General features: G+C 40.5%; 1 protein-coding gene across 8 annotated transcripts in view; it reads right to left on the reverse strand.

Moving 5' to 3' along the window:
- Positions 1–4,437: 4,437 nt before the first annotated feature.
- The window catches only part of adgrl3.1 (adhesion G protein-coupled receptor L3.1), a 633,648-nt gene continuing 616,011 nt past the window's right edge, over positions 4,438–22,074 (reverse strand). For 2 of the 8 annotated variants that reach the window (XM_059643687.1, XM_048527062.2), the window contains 3 exons: positions 12,377–12,505; positions 11,230–11,247; positions 4,438–6,645 (listed from right to left, as the gene is read on the reverse strand). In XM_059643687.1, coding sequence (XP_059499670.1) covers positions 5,843–6,645; positions 11,230–11,247; positions 12,377–12,505 — 950 coding nt within the window. In that variant the 3' untranslated portion in view covers positions 4,438–5,842. Of the gene's footprint in view, positions 6,646–11,195; positions 11,248–12,376; positions 12,506–22,074 lie in introns of all 8 variants that reach the window. The other 6 variants (XM_048527072.2, XM_048527071.2, XM_048527073.2 and 3 more) reach the window with 5 other exon arrangements.

The following is a 22,074-nucleotide window of genomic DNA, read 5'->3' on the forward strand; positions in this document are numbered from 1 at the left end:
CAGTAATCTGGTTGGAGTATAGATGGAAGATTAAGTTTAGTTCATGCGATAGAACATGTTTGGGTTTCTGTCACTTTCCAAATTGAGGTGCCTCATCCCCATCTTGCTTGGCTATTTCTTCACTGCACTCGTGGCTAGAGTAATGGCGCACTGCAAGCACATATCTTGCTGCTACAGAGTCCTGGCCAGGTCCTACTTGAACACTTGCTTTCCTCTCCATGTGGTATGGGGATATAATGGCTCAGTGGTATTATTGACAGGCTATTAATCCAGACTCTCAGCTCATGTTCTGGGGACATGGATTCAAATCCCACCACAGCATGTGGTGGAATTTCAGCTCAATAAAAACAAATATAGAATTAAGGATCTCAAGATAACTGTGAAATCATTGTCAGGAAAAACCCATCTGGTTCACTAATGTCCTTCAGGGAAGGAAATCAGTCATCTTTACCTGGTCTGGATTATGTGTGACTCCAGATCCACAGTAATGTCGCTAAATCCTAACTGCCTTCTGGGTAATTAGGGATGGACTATAAATACCAGTTTGGCTTTTCATTTAGCATCCTGTGAGTGAATAAAAATAATCCAAGCACTCACGTGTTGGAGTTACGGCAATATTCAGAACGTAAATCAACTCATTGTGCCTTCACTCAATCTGAGCCAATGCTTGATGTCCCCTTGCCCATCTCTTACGGATGGTTCCAGAGGTTTGCCATTTGCACTGAAGCTTAGGAATGACCTGGTTTGAAGCAGTCCTCTGAATATCAGGGTCCTCAGTGCTCACGTTCTCTGTGAGCTGCAGGCACATGTCTGTAATGTGCTGACCAGAGTGTGACCTTGAGCCTAATCTAGGTCCTGTACCCATTGAGGTGAATTTCTTTATGCTGATAGCTGGTGCAGCTGAATGGCATGAATATGCTTCCTCTAACATTTTAAGCCTTCATCATCTTGAGGTGGTAGTCAAATGGAGCTGAGGAAAAGTAGCCTCCTCTTCCTGGTCATTCTTCTGAAACCTGCAGTGAAGAATAAAAAGTGTTAGTTGATGGTTCTGCACCAACCTTTTTCTCACCAATGTTTCAGGCATTAGTCCCATATGTCCCTTGATCAGCAGCAGACTGAAGCCATTCTCACTGCATTTCTGTGATTGTCCAAACTCCTAATCCATGGAGGCTTGGTCCATTTGTCCTCCTAATCACGGGATATTTCCCCTGCCCCTGACATTATGAGCACTGTTCCTGCAGATGGACATTATGATTCAATGTCACTCAAATGGATTCATAGCCACTTTATCAGCATGAATACCATTCTTGCTCCTTAGCCCACCCCTTTTAAACAATTGAGACCCACACTGCCCTGTAAATGGTACATCTTTTAGATAATGAAAGATAGTGGCTTCCACACTGTCGGGCCAATTTCCTTTCCGAAAATGTGTTTGCACGCACTTACACTGTGCAATGCTGTAATGAGTCCCACTCTGCAGTGATTGTACAGTGCCAGTTACTCTTGAGGAAGGTAGCAGGTCATTCATCCTCTTTCCACACTGCTCCCCAGGTTCTGCTGTGGACCTCACAGTTGCTAACCTGCACAGCAACGTCCTCCCAGGCAGCCTTGATTGGACAGGAGGGTGTCCTGCTGGGAAGCAGGGGTTTCTGCTTTGCCTGGATGATCTGGATCAGATCCTGCAGTGAGACATGGCTCCACTGAGCCATTCATGGGTGGGCAGTGGCAATGAATTAGATGTCCAATAAAATCCAGAGGGATGTTCCTGGCTTGAGCATAATAAATGTCTCTCTGGCTGTCCTTTACAAATGGCACCCTGTTCTTTGTCCTGTGAAATAATGGTGAAAGGTAACTACCATGCTACCCATTTTTCAAGCCTCATCATGCTTCTACTGCAAATATACCAGAATATCTGACTACTATGTAATCACACGTGAAGAGCTGTGTGGGTCTTAAATGCAAGTTACACTCACTCTTGACCCACTATCACGTTTGGATCTCATAGCAGATGGTTCCATCCTATCTTTCAGGCCAATGATTTTTCAGTAACAAATGGAAAATGTTACAAAAATGATTGATTCCTAAGCCATAGGAGAGTGTCAGAAAATGCAATAAAAGGAGATTCACTATGGAAGGCCTAATGTTCTGGCAATGGCACAAACATGGTCTATGCTTTTAGGAGGTTGAGCAGCTGCAATCTCAAAGCATTGAGAGAAAAGAAAAAATCAAAACCCCGAAAGCATAAAGAAACAAAAACGGAGCACAGGCTTCTATCCGAAATTATTGATCTAATGGTTCAGGAGTGACTAATTAAAAGATAAGTTGCTGCTTCTTGAGCTTTATAATCTTCACGTAAATGCCACAGAAGGCCAAGAGCAGAGACATCAGGATGGGGCCAAGATAGAGAATTAAAATGACAAGTGACTGGGTGTCCTGCAAAGCTGTCAGGCTAATTTAGAGGAGCCTGCAAATACATTCAATATATTAAAGGAATTATAAGCCAATCACTGGAAGGATTGTCTGGGGCTTTGGACAGTGGGAGGGACAAGGTCACATGAGAATGTGTTATAAGAGGAGTGGGTGTTGGGAAGAATTGTGGAATGCAGGAAACCTTTCATTCTATTCAGAACCACAATAGGATTCCCTTTGACCTCATCTTCACGCTTCCAAGCTGTGTTCAAAGGATCATCATCCACCAGCTACACACATTTGCGCCCATTCACTCTTCTGTACCCCCAACAGCCCCTCCTTTCTTTAGTGCACTCTTCCTCACGAATACAGGAGATACAGCACCTGCTCTACCATCTTTTAACAGACTGAGGGCACAATCGCTCCTTTCAGGTGAAACAATGAATTGCTAGTACCTTTAATTTGGTATACTGCAGTCACTACTCATAATTGAGCTCTTTCAGATTATGGAGGCCAATAACCAATCAGGTAAATGCTTTACCAAACACCTTGCACTTGTAAGCATGGATCCAAGCTTCTGACTATCACTCTAATTCTCTATTTGTTCCCACTCTTTCATCTATACACTTAACCTCCTGCACTAAACCAATGAACCTCAATGACAGATCAAAGAATGGTGCCTCATGTTTCAGTTAGACAGTTTACAGCCTTACAGTCGCAACGCTGAACTCAACAGTGAGCAATGCTAATCTCTGTGCCCATTCTGTTTCCTTGAATTTTGCTGGTTTTGCTTCACTTCTCTATATTTTCTCTTTTTTCATTTGCTTTTGAATGGAAGTTGCTCATTATTCCACCATTCACATCTCCTTCGGAGTCATCTCTGCTTCTTGACACATTTGCCATTTCTTGTGCCTTGCACAATGAGCACTAAATCTGTCACTAAACCTCTGCTGCCCTCAACTTATCATGACAGTCCCCCCAACCACCCTGACCATTGTTTTACCATCCTCCTTCGCTTTGTTTGCTTAAAACTTATCTCTAACTTTTTCTGGTTTTGTTGAAAAGCCATTGACCTGAAATGTTAGATAACAAAGTGTGAAGCTGGATGAACACAGCCGGCCAAGCAGCATCTTAGAGCACAAAAGCTGACGTTTCGGGCCTAGGCCCTTCATCAGAGAAAGGTCTAGGCCCGAAGCGTCAGCATTTGCGCTCGTGAGACGCTGCTTGGCCTGCTGTGTTCATCCAGCTCCACACTTTGTTATCTTGGATTCTCCAGCATCTGCAGTTTCCATTATCTCTGACCTGAAATGTTAATTAGTTCTACCTCCGAATATGTCACTTCCAGTTTTTTTCTCTTTTTATTTCATGTTCCCAGTATTTACCTTATTTAGCTTTAGTTGCATGAGCAATACCACAACTATACTGTGGATTTGTTGATTTGGAACGCTTGTGTGTGACATCAACATAGAATGGACCACATAAACTGAGTGTCTGGTTCAGCGTTGTACATTTAAGCGATTCAATGAAAGGAAACAATTCTTATCAAACTGGTTTGTTGCTGGAAGTGTTGATTCTGGAGGACAGAAAGGTGGGGTAACAGTCAGGAGTGGAAGACTGGAATAGAAATGGTGCCTTTAAACTAAAGAAAATGGAATTAGCTCGTTGATCTCATTGGTAAATATGGGAATGTTATACCAATAAAAGGTAGCAACTGACATGCCAAAAGGAAAGTTATAGCCTAATATTGAAAGGGAACTACAACTGGAAAGCAAAAGTAGAATCCACTTAAAACTAGCCTCTTAATTAGATGGTAAGGATAACTTTGTAAAATTGTCTCATTTCCTTGTGCAAGTGGTAATGCATTATGAGGCCAATCATTTTGTTATAATTTTGCTTCAACTGCTGATAATCTTCCAAGTGACAACAGGCTAGCTGGGTAACATCAAGGCAAGAGCTCAATCTGATGGCCATTCAGAAACAAAAATCATTTAAGTCAACTCAGATTTTGTAAATCTGTAATCAGTCATTTATTTGTTGGCAAACAAGATTCACTTTTACAACAAATATTAGTAATGAGGTCATTCAACTTGGAAACCATACAAAATGGATCATAAATTAAAAAAAGGAATGACAAATTGTGCTGCTAAGATCATTACTAAAGGGATGCCTACATCAACTAATTATCAAATAAATAAATTTCCTGTGAGGGAAGGAAAGAAAAAAAAATTGAGTTCATCTTTTTTTCACTTCAAAATAACTTTCATTTTAATAAGTCAATATTTTTTACCACCACGGTACAAGTGCCTAGTGCTTTGACTAGATTTAACACAAAATGATTCTACTTTTTATTTTTCCACATGCATGAGTTCCACTATTTTCTACCAAGACTCCTTGGTGACTAGAAGAGTACCTAGCTCCCTTTGTGGACTTTCATTGCTGATCACATTTATGAATAACATAGTGCATTGTAAACAAAAAGTACCTGCTGTAAATCCTAATTCTTAATTTTTTGTTGCTGGCAAAAAACATGACTTCACTTCAAAGTACACAGTGAGAAAAACCTAAAACAGTTTTTTTTTAAAAAAACGTTTTTTTCTTCGTATTTGTGATCACCTCACTATAAAATGAGCTTTATAAACTGTGATCTTCAGAGGAATTGTCTGGGGGGAAAAGCCCAACAGAAAGACTTATGGAAAAAAACACTGCTCCTACTAGCAAGACAAAACTTGCAAGACCAGCACAACAAAAACTGTCTTGTTCACTACATCAACAGGGACATAAGTTTGGAGGAAAAAAGCATACTACAATATATGTGCAATGTTGAGTGTCTGTACATAGAAATAGTTCAAAATTCTCTTGTCATTAGTTTTATAATCAGAATTATTACAGCGAAACATAAAGTATGTATCTAGCATATAATTTGAATAATTCCCTTTCTTGGAGATTGGAGAGGTTTCCTTTATGATTGTAGGAATTCTGCAGCTTGGTAAACTGCAGTATCTAAGTTGTGTGAGACAGTCACGACTGATATACAGTGGTAATAAAAACAAGGAAAAAAAAAGAAAGCAATCCATACCCTTGCACCAGTATAGCTGGCACTGACTTACACCAAGCCTCAGTTAGAAGTCCTCAAGAAAATAGACACTAGAGAAAAAAGGCTAAAAATTTAGCATTATTGAAGGAAGCAAAACTGAATGTCATTTCAACAAACACGTCCAACCCTCTCAATCAGTTCAGTAATTCTTTTTTGCCTTAAAACAGACTATTTCCTTATCAGTTGCTTCCCACGCAGTGCCTCACTAGGTTGGGTCTGAATATAAAATTTTTCAAAGTAGTTCAGCAGTTTATCAACAGCATTTAGATTCAAGCATACACACATTGTTTCACTTGGTTCTGGGCAACCAGAACAAGCTATCCAGGTTAGTCTTTGCCCCTATAGGCTAGTGACCAAATGTGATGGTCCTTTTGAATTCGCTTCAGGTGAGGAGCCTTCTTTGTTGGGAGGAACAATAAATCCATCACTGCTTCCACGTCCTAGCTGGTAGTAAGTATGAAGTTGCTGTTCATGGTTCCTGGAGCCCAGATTCGGCATACTTTTATAATACACATCATCACCGTCACTACTTTTAGTTGCTGGAGGAGCGCTTTGGGTCTGAGCAGCACTACCATCTGCCACGGGCACACCTGCCAAAGCAGGCATGCTGGTATACAGAGAATCCCTGTTGGGTGACTGCAGTTCTTCTGTGTGCTCATTGGTTAGCAAAGGAAAAAAGCTCTCACTGTGATCTTGAGGGATCCGTCTTCGGTTGGGATACTGGTGGGCCTGATGGTTCTCTACTGAATGCGCCCTTTGTGGCAACAAAGGGGCATCTGACTCCTCTCTAATGAGTTCCAGTCCTAGGCTTTCTTCGTGGTTAAATGAAGTGGCATCATCGAGAACAACTGCATTGTCTTCACTGCTGTTTCCAATGTTGTTCACTAATTTGTTCATGAGGTTCCTGTTCTGTTCATTGGAGCGCTCATGGTTGTTCATATAGGAAGGGATGTAGTTGGAGGTGAGTTCTTTCAGGATCTTTTTCTCTAAGGCTGTTTCATTGTGGTTGTACCCACGGTCAATAATTTGCACACAATCACTCAGGTATTCTCCACTGGCAATACTGTAGCTGTTGCCATGGTTACCATTCAGTGGTAGAGTATCCATGACACTTGTATCCCTCGCATTGTTCAGCAACACCTCTGAAAGATAAGACAAAGAACCACATTAATCATGACTATCGCTTTTGGCCTCTTCCGGGAATTAAAGGAAGATCACAGCATCTCGGGTAACAGGCTAGGTATGCTAAAACTCAAATTGTAATTGTGCAACAATCATTTCAAAGCTTCAGGAATCAATATAATCTCTAGTGAATTCATTAGTATGTTAGAAGGATGGCACACAAAGTGGACTCTAAATACAATGTAACTTCTTCACAGCATTGTTCATGGTGTTCATGATGCAATTGGGGAGTATGAGAATATGTTCCCACAGAATAGCTACAGAAAATATACTTCATTCAGTAGGAGAATCAAGAAAAGTGGGGGATGTAATAATAAAATTGCAGGTAAATAAGGAAATACTTATTCCTGCAAAAACAATTTTGAGCTCTTTGCCTCAAAGGTTGTGGATGCTTGAGGTATTTGGAGCTTCCCCCTCCTCCGCAAACATACGGTTGTTCAAAATGTAGCTGCCTATGTCTTAACTTGAACCAAGTCCCACTCATTATTGTGATCAGAGATAATGGGAACTCATCATTGCTCTTGCTGACCTACACTGGTTAAGCAACATCTCCATATTAAAATCCTTGTTTCTAAACACCACCATGACCCTAACCCCAATCCCTACCCCCTTCTCTGGAATTTCTTTCAGTGTTTCTCGATCCTCCCGGTTCTCTAATTCTGGCCTCTTGAGGGCCCTATATTTTATGTTGTGCATCATTAAACATAGTGCTAAACTCTAAATATTCCTCCCTAAGCCCTTCTAACTACCTCACTTTCTGCCTTTAAGACACTACTTTTGATCTACTTCCTTGACTATACTTTGGTTACCTGTCCGACTGTTTCCTTATATGATTGTCAATATTATCTTATGAAACCCATATGAACTGCTTTGAGTAGTTGTTCAAAAATGAACTTTTAGCAGAGTTTCATTGTATTGGGGTGAACCGGAAATGGGGAGCTGGGATGGGTAAAATGGAGTTGTCACACAGATAAGTCATAATCTATTTGGCAGAACAGGCTAAAGGAGTTGGAAGACCTCGTCCTGTTCCTCTGTTCCTAAAAAAAACTATTGCCAACCAATAAGGACAATCCTTTTCATGAAATCCGTTAAGCAAATTTAATGTTATAAATTATGTCAAGATTATGTCTTTGCACAGGGTTATCTGATGCACTGAGATATCAAAGTCCCACGATTAATTTTGGCTTTTGAGGGAAGCTCTATTAATTAGCAGCTTATATATTAATACATCAACTCAGACAGCACTTTTTAAACCTGTGATCTGCAAAGGCATAAAAAGGGAGCAGATGCATGGGAAAACCAACCCCAATCAAGTTTCCCTTCAAGTCACACACCACCTTGTTTGCATCTTTATTGCTATTCCTTCATTTTTTGCTCAATCATAATCTTGGAACTCCCCTCCTAACTGCATTGTGGGTGGTCCCATACCACATGGATTGTATTGGTTCAAGGTGGCGGCTCAAGGTGGACAGCTAATTCCATTCCAATTTTTAGGAAGGGTGGCAGGACTAAACCAGGGAATTGCAGACTAGTGAGTCTCACATCAGTGCCAGGCGAACTAATGCAGAAAATCCTGAAGGTGAGAAACAACTTTCACTTGGAAGGTCAAGGTCTGAATTGGGATAGTCACCATAATATTGTCAGAGGGATGTCAGCCTATCTCATTGAATTTTTCAAGGAGGTGATCAGATCTGTAGATGAGGGTAGTTGATGTTGTTTATATGAATTTTAGCAAAGCCTTTGACAAGGTCCCACATGGGAGATTGATAAAGGTAAAAGCACATGATATCCAGGGTAACTCGGCATGATGTCCAAAATCAGCTCGGTGGTAGGAGAGAGGGTGTTTGTGAAATCCGGTTATGCATCATAGGGATCAGTGCTGAGTTCCTCACTGTCTGTGACAAAATAGATTGGAATGGTGGGGGGGGGGGGGTTGGAGATCATCGGTAAGTTTGCAAATGACACAAAGATTGGCCAGCTGCTTAACAGCGACGAGAAAGGACTTAGGTGACAGGATAATATAGACAGTTTGTTCAGATGCGCAGATCAGGAGAAGATGGAATCTAATCCTGATGAATATAAGGTCAGCACTTTGGAAGAACTAACAAGGCAAGGGAGTACTCAATGACTGGCAGGACATTAGGAAGCTCAGAGGAATAGAGGAATCTTGGAGTGTTGTCCACAGACTCCTAAAGGTGGAAGGAAAGATTTACAGGGAGTTTAAGGTGGCATATAAGATACTGTCTTAATCAGTTGCAGCAAAGGTTATAAGAGGAAAAAGGTTATATTGAAGTTGCACAATACATTGGTCATGCCTTGTCTCAAGTACAGTGTGCAGCTTGGATCACCACACTATAGGAAGTATATGATTGTCCTGGTGGGCAGGCAGAGAAGATTCACCAGGATGTTGCCTGGGACAGTGTATTTTATATTTGACGCCAGGCTGGATAGGTTTTCCTCTTAATTGAAGTGTCAATAACAACAGAAGTTTTTTTTAAGGTGAAGGATAAGAGATTTGGTGGGGACTTTCTTTTCAGCTTGAGGATGAAAATCTGGAATCCAGGATGCACTGACTGGGAGGGTAGTGGAGGCAGGAAGCCTCAATGCTTTAAAGAAGTACATGGGCGAACACTTGAAATAGTATAAGATTCAAGGCTATGGACCAAGTGGAATGTGGGTTTAGTGTGAATAGGTCAGCACAGATTCAATGCACCAAATGGCCTCTTCTGCACTGCATGGGTCAATGGCCACCATCTTCTTCTGGGCAATTAGGGACTGGCAAAACTGTCTGATGTAGCCAATGATATACATATCCTGCAAAAAAAATTTAGAAAAAGCTTACTGCAATATTCATCACTGAAATTATAGGGCAAAACAATTATATAGTGGATTATAAAGAGGATCCAAACATAAAGTCTTATAGATGTGGCTTTTAAATAAATAGGAAATTTTGGGTTGTCATGACTTTCTCAAAATGCTATCAAGTATAGTTAGGATAATGCAGAACAAAAGTTGCATGACTGTCATTGTTATTCAATAGAATTATGTATTTATTAACTCAAATCTATATTTGCTGCATGATTTAGTTAAAAAAGACTACGTATTTAGAAATGCTAATTAAAGGATATGTATTGCATGATTTTTGACAAATTTATGTTTTGTTTTGAGAGGCAAAACCTGGACATCAGTGATTATTTTTAATTTAATTGGTTATATTGATTGCTCAGATTTCAAAGAGTTGTTGCACATCTAACTGGACACAAACGCCACAGATAATTTAAAAAGCACAATGGTGCATATATACATATATACGAAAAAAATTACAAACAGAGCTGACTGACAAAGATGAAATCCTCAATTAACAGCAAGACCATCCATTTGGAAAAAAAATAATGTACACAAAATGGTTCCAGTTGGTATAACTGAAGAAGCAAACATTTTTAAGTTTAAATGAAAAGAAATAAAATCATTTACTAAATTAAGCAGTTTCTGCTCAAGGCTGCTGCAACTATTAGACAGTCAAGGGCTGTCGTGGGAATTCTTCAAAATGTATTTCACATACTTGATCAATGCAATGAGGAGTTAATCCATTGAGATAGATATATTGTATTGGGTTATTTTCCTTAATTAAAGCATTTACCTATCCAGTAGACAGGTAATTCTATTCAATTTGAAAGGCCAATTTTGCCCCTCTTCCCTTCATCATAGAAGCTTTCCAGGAGTCTTAGCCAAACAATTCTACAGACCACCTGGGCTATGTGCAATGAACACAGAACTCAGTGCAATTAATTAAGAATTAAATTAATATCATATGAATGAGTTTACCCTAGCTCGTACTCACGTCACGGACAGATAGGAAATATTGTGCAATTTTTCACTTCAGTAATCTGATGCTTCATTTCAATTTAGATTCACCCAAGTCTAAAGTGTCTGTATGTATTGTCCACATTCTCAGGAATAGAAAATTAATGTCATAGGAATCTTCGAATATAATATTTATGTGCATTTTAGCCCTGAACAATACTGTGCTGTGTGGAAAATCTCAACTTTACTTAATGATGTGTGTGGACACATTGTGGATATTCCACTCAAGGTTAAGGCAAGAAAACTTGAGGGATAAAGAATTTCAAAATGGTTTTCATTTAATAAATGAATTGAAATCTCAAACATCTCAACCACTCTGTACATTCCCTTTGCAGAATTCATTGTTTTTCATCATTAAATAATTCAGTGACAATGGAAACCAGATTGCAACCAATCAATAATTACAGATATTCGGAGGTAATAGATGACGAGCAACACTGCAGAATAGAATACTGCCTTCCAGAAACTTCCGAATTAGACTTATCCAGACTTAATGGGATTCAACAAAGCTCATGGGAACATTAACAAAAATATATCTATAAACACTTCTGCACTTTTTGAAAAAAAAATCTCCTTGATCAACTCTCGTTATACCACAGTTATCGCCTAGATTTGGCTGGAAGAGAATGGTAACTAAAAGAATTACATTTGATATGCAATGTTTAGTTTTACTCCCATACTTGTCTCTCTGTAGGGCTCTAAAGGACAGCATGAAGAAAAGGAAAGAAAAAACACAAGTAAGCATACAGCGACAGTAGAAGAAACATGAATAAAAGCAAATAGATTGATGGTATGCAGAAAATATTTAACAAATCCCATCTTCACTACACATAATAAATGGCTAATTTTAATGTTTTTAAGCTGAAAACAAACAATAGCACAATTTTAATGATAACAAATGTGCTTGACCTACTCATATCAGAATCACTCATATATAACTGTTTCAAAAAGAGGGCAATCCTTTCACCAGCATATTGTTATCAAGTCAATAATAAAATTATGAAGCTCTGTTTGAATCTGGTTTTACTGATATTTTTATGAAACATCAATGTTGGAAAGGTAGAACTAAATTGATGATTAAATACCTGTGCTGGTGAAAGGGTTGGAAAATATAGGACCCCTTTGCTTGGCTTATAGAGGCTGTACTGAATAACTACCTAAATTTGTAGCTATCTTAAGACTAATAGTTCAGTCCCATCACACCAATGTTACCATACATATTGTTGAACATTTAGTCAGTAGTTTTCATGAACTCTCTGCACAGATTCTAGCCAGATGATCAGAGTTACTGCTACTTTAATTTACAAAAGGGTACATTTTCCACTGGCTTCCTCTGTTTACATCCAAACCTAATTTGGCTAGAAATTCAAAAACAAATGTAAAAAGATCATGTTAAATGTGTAACAATATATGCAGTCAAGCCTCCTTACCACAACAAGTGGAACATTCCAAAATACTCTAAATAATAAGTGTTCGACCCAGCTTCGATTAAGAGCTGGAAAAATGTGGTGGAAAACAATAAATTTAAGACAATTGCATTCTAAAATGAGGTTTGACTGATGGTAAACTGGTGAGAGACAGCTTTCTAGCTTCAAAGCCAAGGAGCAAATTACAGCCAAAACAAATGAATTGAAAATTGGTGAGAAATTAATGTTCCCAACAACCGATGATCATTGTCTACTGTGAAATAGAAGGATTGAATTGAAATGATCAAATATTCTGCTGTGAATTATTCTTCTTCAATCTAATTCTTTCGGAATACAGCCTCCACAGACCAGAGATGGGGTATTGCCACTATAGCTTAGTGAAACATTTGGAGTAGCACACCTTGTGTGTTGTACATGCTGACTGAGGGGTTGTTACAGACTGCTGATTCCCCAAGCAATGTGTTATAGGGATTGTTAGTGCCATGAGGACGAAGAAGAGCATTGGTTATTAGATGGTTAGCCATAGCCCCTGGAGCAGCCAGACAGAGAGAGACAAACAAAGAAAAAAGATCAATCAGGCAAATGTAGGAAAATAAAATATTCTTAATGGTAAAATTTGAAGTCACATCATTAAACAAGCTGAATAGAGTCAGACCTGAAATGTTGAAATTTACAAAAAAATTAATAAATGCTTTAGACAATGTAAATGCACTTGCAAATGGGCTAACACAATCAATGCTGATTTTCCTTATAACCTATTTTATAAAATAAACAGATTTAGCCAGAATTATTACTTGATTTCTTGGAATTACCCACAGGTAAGTTGTAATATCAAGCCCTTTGTATATAAAATAAAGCGGCAATCCAACTGATGTTTCTTTTCTGCAAAATTTAATCATTTCCATTCCAATTTGCAACAACAGCTTAAGGGTTTCATAGTTTATTACTTCAATTTTCCCAAGACCGAAGTACAGCTGAGAAATAGAGCGGTGACATTACAGAATAAATATGGATTTGCAGATAATGAAACAGAAGACAAGGAAAGCAATACTGGATATGTACTCCACAAAGTTTCAAGACATGAATCAATCTCATCCAAATGTAAACTTCAGGATCAAAAAAATGCACTTTTGGAGATAAAACTCTGCGTTAGTCACGTTCAGATTAAAGATGCTTATATTAGAATTAGGCAGTGTTTCACAGTGTGGAATTTTGCCTTTCTGCAAGGATGCTTTGCTAATATTGAATACTCTCAGAGGACTGCTGCTGAAAATCAATTTCCGTGGATGTTGTTAATTTGGGTGCACTCTGAAGATCTTATTGGCCTTGGATTCAGAGAATATTTCAAATAAATTAAATAGACCATGTTCTCTGTAGTACTGTATTGGTTGTAAATTTAAATATTGATAGGTTCTGTCTCAACCCAATTACAAAATAAAATGATGCAAGCCCAAACAAGGGTAGGTGCCCCATAATGGATTACACCCCTTCTGGTTATTTACTAAAAGTTATTTGCACAAGTACCTGACTTGAGTAGTAAAAGCCCTTTTTCCTGACTGCAAATCAAATTATTTATTATTGATATGTCACCAATTTGTGTACAGGTTTTTGACAAACTGCATTCCTCATTGGGAAATGCTTTGTTAAATTGTATTGCAAACCTGCAAACTTACCTCTTTAAATTTATCAGATTAAGTTCAAAGTGCTTGATACTTCTAAGACTATTATCCATCTTTCTGTGTTCAAAATGTTGACAATTATTTCATCCAATATGCTCCCAAATTTATAACATGCTCAAGTAAAAATTTATAAATAGTTTCCAGTATGAGTAAAAACAGATGGATGATGGCATTCATTTGGCAGTTTTACATTTACCAAATGCTACTCAGACAAAAATGAATTACTGTAAAATGTAACTTCCACTACAGGTTTTGTAACTTCAACTTGCAGCACTGGTTCTATACCAACTTGGACATTTAATAGAAAATTCACAACCAGGAAAAGTAAACTTCATTTATTTTCACATTTTCTTGATAGGTTTTCTTGAAGTTGAGCTCTCTTTTATGGAGACTGCAAATATTAGATAAATACACAATAAAATTTGAACGTTTTACGAATCTTAATGGATGTAGCAGTACATCAACAGCAACTCAGTAATGCATTAAGGCAGGGGAAAACATCACAACAGGCATTTAACACATCAAAACACGAAGTCCTTTGTACTATCACTAATCATAGTAAACACTCGGGAACAAAGGTTAGCCACTGCCATTTCAAAAAACTGTCAGAAACAAAACTTGCATTTCATGCCTATCAACAAAGAGAGTATTTGAATGCATTGAGGTCTTAGATGGCTCTGAAAATCTGCTTAATTTGTAGTGACACCAGAAAGGATGGTGCTTCATTAGTGTTGTTTGAGTGGAAGTTGTAAGACAAATGGATGTTTTAGAGGTCTATAAAATCTTACAGTACAGGAGGCTATTGAACCTATCATGTCTCGGTCTCTGGAAGAGCAGTATGTTTACTCCGCATACTTCTTGTCAAATAAGCACTAAGCTGTTCATATATTTTAAAGTCTCTTTTTGAAGTATTTATCGGATCACCTTCCACTATTTTTTCAGTATTCCAGATTCCAACAATGGTGAATAGAATAATTTCTGCTTACTTGCCCCCCTCGAGACATTTTTGTCAATGATTTTAAATCTTTGGCTGCAATTTTATCCTCCCTGGAGGTGGCGAGGCTGATGGCAAGGGTAATAACAATGCATGTAGACACTGCAGAGATACATGCTCACTTTTTGCCATTGCAACAATTAGGGTATGGAGGTCCACCTTTGGAACCCCGATTAATGTACACCCTTGAGTGTTCAAATAACAAACACTTCAGGATTTCAACCAGCCTCCCATCCAATTACTTGCCTTTCCAGAAGATGAGAAAGAAGTGATTGGTTGGCCAACTTGCCTCGATTTGACAGGGTGGAGGAGACGAGTGCTCTCCATTTGATGCAATCTGGCTTCAAGTGAGTGGCTGCTGAAAGCTAACCTCTGCTTTTGCCTCCAGTCTCCAATTTCCCCACAATGCCCAACCTGTGTGGTCTGAAAGAAAAAGGCTTACCTTCTTTGCTGTTAGACCCCTTCAAGCCAAGGCCTCATGCTGTGAACTTTGAGATCCAGAAGATCATGGCTAACATGACAAGGTGGGTTCCTATTGGCGCAATCTGTGATTCGCTGAGGGGTTCACCAGTCAGCTCTTGACAAGCTAGTTGTTCTCTGCGACAGCAAGTGTTTGAGGCCAAAATATTGAATACTTTCAGGAATTAGATAGATATAGTTCTTAGTGCTAAAGGGATCAAATGGTCTGGGCAAAAGGAGGGAACAAGGTGATGATCAGTCATGATTGTACTGAATGAGAGAGAAGGCTTGAATGGCCAAATGGCCTACTTCTGCTCCTATTTGTTAAGTTTCCACTGATATTAATTGAGCCTTGATATAGTGAGCTTTATTGTTGGAGGGAGAGGATGTCAGTGGCCACTGAACATGCCTGCTCCCATTGCTTAGGCCCAGGTTTTCCCCTTTGTTGCCTATCATTTCTGGATATTTATCTATCTGCCAAAGAGAATATAGTTTCTTTATTTAATAAAATGTGAGGCTGGATGAACACAGCAGGCCAAGCAGCATCTCAGGAGCACAAAAGCTGACGTTTCGGGCCTAGACCCTTCTTCAGAGAGGGGGATGGGGGGAGGGAACTGGAATAAATAGGGAGAGAGGGGGAGGCGGACCGAAGATGGAGAGCAAAGAAGATAGGTGGAGAGGGTGTAGGTGGGGAGGTAGGGAGGGGATAGGTCAGTCCAGGGAAGACGGACAGGTCAAGGAGGTGGGATGAGGTTAGTAGGTAGCTGGGGGTGCGGCTGGGGGTGGGAGGAAGGGATGGGTGAGAGGAAGAACCGGTTAGGGAGGCAGAGACAGGTTGGACTGGTTTTGGGATGCAGTGGGTGGGGGGGAAGAGCTGGGCTGGTTGTGTGGTGCAGTGGGGGGAGGGGATGAACTGGGCTGGTTTAGGGATGCAGTGGGGGAAGGGGAGATTTTGAAACTGGTGAAGTCCACATTGATACCATATGGCTGCAGGGTTCCCAGGCGGAATATGAGTTGCTGTTCCTGCAACCTTCGGGTGGCATCATTGTGGCAGTGCAGGAGGCCCATGATGGACATGTCATCAAGAGAATGGGAGGGGGAGTGGAAATGGTTTGCGACTGGGAGGTGCAGTTGTTTGTTGCGAACTGAGCGGAGGTGTTCTGCAAAGCGGTCCCCAAGCCTCCGCTTGGTTTCCCCAATGTAGAGAAAGCCGCACCGGGTACAGTGGATGCAGTATACCACATTGGCAGATGTGCAGGTGAACCTCTGCTTAATGTGGAATGTCATCTTGGGGCCTGGGATGGGGGTGAGGGAGGAGGTGTGGGGACAAGTGTAGCATTTCCTGCGGTTGCAGGGGAAGGTGCCGGGTGTGGTGGGGTTGGAGGGCAGTGTGGAGCGAACAAGGGAGTCACGGAGAGAGTGGTCTCTCCGGAAAGCAGACAGGGGTGGGGATGGAAAAATGTCTTGGGTGGTGGGGTCGGATTGTAAATGGCGGAAGTGTCGGAGGATAATGCGTTGTATCCGGAGGTTGGTAGGGTGGTGTGTGAGAACGAGGGGGATCCTCTTGGGGCGGTTGTGGCGGGGGCGGGGTGTGAGGGATGTGTCGCGGGAAATGCGGGAGACGCGGTCAAGGGCGTTCTCAATCACCGTGGGGGGGAAGTTGCGGTCCTTAAAGAACTTGGACATCTGGGATGTGCGGGAGTGGAATGTCTTATCGTGGGAGCAGATGCGGCGGAGGCGGAGGAATTGGGAATAGGGGATGGAGTTTTTGCAGGAGGGTGGGTGGGAGGAGGTGTATTCTAGGTAGCTGTGGGAGTCGGTGGGCTTGAAATGGACATCAGTTACAAGCTGGTTGCCTGAGATGGAGACTGAGAGGTCCAGGAAGGTGAGGGATGTGCTGGAGATGGCCCAGGTGAACTGAAGGTTGGGGTGGAAGGTGTTGGTGAAGTGGATGAACTGTTCGAGCTCCTCCTCGGCGCCGCCTCTTGCTCCCCAGAGGAGCTCGAACAGTTCATCCACTTCACCAACACCTTCCACCCCAACCTTCAGTTCACCTGGGCCATCTCCAGCACATCCCTCACCTTCCTGGACCTCTCAGTCTCCATCTCAGGCAACCAGCTTGTAACTGATGTCCATTTCAAGCCTACCGACTCCCACAGCTACCTAGAATACACCTCCTCCCACCCACCCTCCTGCAAAAACTCCATCCCCTATTCCCAATTCCTCCGCCTCCGCCGCATCTGCTCCCACGATAAGACATTCCACTCCCGCACATCCCAGATGTCCAAGTTCTTTAAGGACCGCAACTTCCCCCCCACGGTGATTGAGAACGCCCTTGACCGCGTCTCCCGCATTTCCCGCGACACATCCCTCACACCCCGCCCCCGCCACAACCGCCCCAAGAGGATCCCCCTCGTTCTCACACACCACCCTACCAACCTCCGGATACAACGCATTATCCTCCGACACTTCCGCCATTTACAATCCGACCCCACCACCCAAGACATTTTTCCATCCCCACCCCTGTCTGCTTTCCGGAGAGACCACTCTCTCCGTGACTCCCTTGTTCGCTCCACACTGCCCTCCAACCCCACCACACCCGGCACCTTCCCCTGCAACCGCAGGAAATGCTACACTTGTCCCCACACCTCCTCCCTCACCCCCATCCCAGGCCCCAAGATGACATTCCACATTAAGCAGAGGTTCACCTGCACATCTGCCAATGTGGTATACTGCATCCACTGTACCCGGTGCGGCTTTCTCTACATTGGGGAAACCAAGCGGAGGCTTGGGGACCGCTTTGCAGAACACCTCCGCTCAGTTCGCAACAAACAACTGCACCTCCCAGTCGCAAACCATTTCCACTCCCCCTCCCATTCTCTTGATGACATGTCCATCATGGGCCTCCTGCACTGCCACAATGATGCCACCCGAAGGTTGCAGGAACAGCAACTCATATTCCGCCTGGGAACCCTGCAGCCATATGGTATCAATGTGGACTTCACCAGTTTCAAAATCTCCCCTTCCCCCACTGCATCCCTAAACCAGCCCAGTTCATCCCCTCCCCCCACTGCACCACACAACCAGCCCAGCTCTTCCCCCCCACCCACTGCATCCCAAAACCAGTCCAACCTGTCTCTGCCTCCCTAACCGGTTCTTCCTCTCACCCATCCCTTCCTCCCACCCCCAGCCGCACCCCCAGCTACCTACTAACCTCATCCCACCTCCTTGACCTGTCCGTCTTCCCTGGACTGACCTATCCCCTCCCTACCTCCCCACCTACACCCTCTCCACCTATCTTCTTTGCTCTCCATCTTCGGTCCGCCTCCCCCTCTCTCCCTATTTATTCCAGTTCCCTCCCCCCATCCCCCTCTCTGAAGAAGGGTCTAGGCCCGAAACGTCAGCTTTTGTGCTCCTGAGATGCTGCTTGGCCTGCTGTGTTCATCCAGCCTCACATTTTATTATCTTGGAATCTCCAGCATCTGCAGTTCCCATTATCTCTGATAGTTTCTTTATTTACCCTTATTCATTATGTCAGCTGTTAAACTTCTCTATTTGGAGGAGATAGCACAAAAATTTGCAACCATTCCTCATAACCAAAGTCTACCATCCATTGCAACATTTGGTGTAAACCTTCCATGTAACCTTTCTAATGCTTTTTATATCTTTAATAAATTCTAGTTTGAAATGAACCGTAATAATTCAGCTGAACTGTAATCAGTAATTTGTAAAGTACTAGAATAAGCTTGTTACTTTTATATTATGTTCTTTGATTTCCAAACCAAGAAAACCATATATCTTTGTTATAAATACTTGTCCTACCACAATGTATGCACACTAAGGCCTCTGTGCTCTTCCATATTTTACAAATTCATGCAATTTAGTTGCCAATTAGTTCACCCGAATGCATTACTTAAAATCTGTTCATGGTAAATTCCAGCTGTGATGCTTCTATCAGTTTCTCCATTTCTATGTCATCCTGAAGCGTACCAATTTTCCTGATTATTATCTACAACTTTGCAAAGTGTTACATCTGCTGTTTCTGACAACTGAGTCAAGGTCACGCATATAAATTGAAAACTATATGGTCTAAAAATGACCTTTCTGATGAGCGCTATAGCAAACCATCTTTCAGTCTGGAAATAAAAACAAATCCACCACTTTCATTTCAAACTTTCACTGGTAGAGTTTGGAGTAAGAAACCGCAACTTTGATTAAAACTGACATTTTACCATAATATTTATTATTACAGCTTCTTAGTGTCCAGAATGTAACACAAACCTTCACTTGTACAAAGACAGCAATGGTAAGTCAGCAAATAAAAGAGATAAGTTTTTAATTTTTCGGAATAATTTTCAGCCTGTGTATTCAGTTGTTATATTCTTAGTCATTAATTATTCTTCAACCAAAGCTAGATTACACTTATTTATTATTTATATTTATATTTCCTAAGCCATTTTAATATAAATACAAATTAATTTCCATGTGATATTATATATATATATAGTTTATTAATTTATAGTTTTACTCCTCTATCTGACAAGCAACTTAAAAATTCAAAAGCAACAAATTATGTTTCTATCCAGAGAGGTAAAGATAAGTGATTTTTAAAAATTTAAACTTGAGAGGATTTCTACCTGTACATACAAATTGAGTAGTTCTGTTTGACTTCAACATTGAACCCCTGGTTACTGAGAATAAATTACATCTGTGTCATGCATGATTCATGCTGAATATCACATCAGCAATATCTGGTAATCACAAATTAATCCTGGGAATAGAGCTCATATGTATTAGAAAGTATTTTGCTCAAATAAATGCAACAAGGCTAAGAGAATGAAAAATATTGCATTGTGCACAAAGGTCAAGCCATAATTCCTGAAGGAACTTCATTCTATTTGACTGATCCTAAGTTTTTGTCAATCACAAACTCATACTGCCTGCAAAGGACATTTTAAGTTTCAACAAATAGGCAGTTCCTAGATAAATTGGATTTCAAAATGGTGAAAAATGGACACTATCCACTAATTATAAACAACAACCATAACAAAAACAAAGTTGCTGGAAAAGCTCAGCAGGTCTGGCAGCATCTGTGAAGGAAAAAACAGAGTTAACGTTTCAGGTCCAATGACCCTTCCCGAAACGTTAACTCTGTTTTCTCCTTCACAGCTGCTGCCAGACCTGCTGAGCTTTTCCAGCAACTTTGTTTTTGTTCCTGACTTACAGTATCTGCTGTTCTTTCAATTTTTATCCACTAATTGTTGTAAAATGCCACACAAGTGTCAAGTTTCACAGACCTTGGTTTTTTTCAATAAAATGTACATTACACCATACTCCTTATGAATATTTTTGTCAAGTAACAAATAGTCCACAATAAAGAAAATCAATACAGCACAAAGGGATGATATTCATAAATCATATAGCTTTAACTATTAGAAACAAGATGAGAAATTGCTGGAAAAATTCAGCAGGTCTGGCAGCATCTGTGGAGAGAAAGTGGAGTTAACGTTTCAAGTCCAGTGACTCTTCTTCAGAACTGAGTTTTAACTATTAGACTGTGTAGCTTAAAGCAAATAGACTGAAAACATTCCAGACTGCGTGCCAGTCTTCAAAAATTCATAAACCCTCAAATTTCTAAAAGCGAAGTGCCACAGTCAACAATGTTAATACTAGAAAGTCTTTCTTAACATACTCATTGGTAGACTAATGAACAACCTACAGCATGGCTACAGAGATTTACTGTGTTCCTGTACATGCCTAATTACAGCATGAAATATTTACAAGTGGCTTCTCTTATAAACGAGAAGGCAGGAATTTTTAATGAGAGAGTAGAAATATGATTTCATAAACTCTGAAGTGCAGACTTTTTAATACAATATGAATATACGCAAACTAGAGACTGTCTATGGGGATTACTATTTGTTAGTGAAATACAAGAAGATTGAAGTAAAATGTAAGATTTTCCTCCTGTCCATAATGTTCCACATTAACTAATATATTATGTAATCAAGAAATTAATAACCTTTGGCATTACATTTACTTTCTTTCTGATCAAGCGTTAAGTAAATCCCCGAACCTCTCAGTGAAACTATCTTACCTCAGATTCTGGCTCTGTAGCCAACACTGGGAAACTCATGTGTTAAAATCAAGAATGAATTTCTCCTAATCATCCTGTGTTTTTCACGCAATGACATATAACACAAAACCAAGATTCTTTACGTTTCTGAGACTGTATTTTTGTTATTTTATTATTATACATTTCAACAGAGCATGAAAGAGGCCATGCAGCTACCATGGCTATCTCAGTCCTTAGAAAAGGTAGAGATTGCTCTTTGCGCGTAGTCTTCAGTGTAAAATGGGTATACTGTGTTCAATCTGTGCTTGCACACAATTGAGCTAATCCAAGACAGGACTAACACAGCACGGACTTTGGCTCTGTCCCTTGGGTTACACACAATTTGTGCTGATGCATATGGGTCTGAGAATAATTGATACCTGTTCTAAAGAGTTTTCAGTCATAGACTTATCCCTGCAGTTCCCTGTATTTTCTGCAATTTTTATTTTTAAAATATTCAGTTGTTTTCCCTTTAAAAGCTAATTTTGATTTTGCTGCTATATCATTGCTTACTGTAAAGCATTTCATATACTAACATCACTTCCTGCATTGAAATTTTCCTTCAGTCTTTTCGTGATGCTGTCAGATGTATGATTTAATTATGAGGTCACTTTCTGCCTTCCATGACCTCCCTTTTTATTATTTAAAAGCTCTAACCAAACCACTCACTCATCGACTTCTACCCAATAGTCTCTTTTACTCTGGTTCTGTCCTTGCTTAAAAGTTGGACACGTCAAACAGCTTTTAATTTCTGATGAAATGTTTCAGACTTGAAAAGTGGGGCTGGACTTTTCAGCAGCCATTCAGGAATAGTGAGTGGAATTTTTGACCCCCTTCAAGGGTTTGTGATT

This window comes from Stegostoma tigrinum, chromosome 3 (assembly GCF_030684315.1).
Source record: "Stegostoma tigrinum isolate sSteTig4 chromosome 3, sSteTig4.hap1, whole genome shotgun sequence".
NCBI lineage: Eukaryota > Metazoa > Chordata > Chondrichthyes > Orectolobiformes > Stegostomatidae > Stegostoma > Stegostoma tigrinum.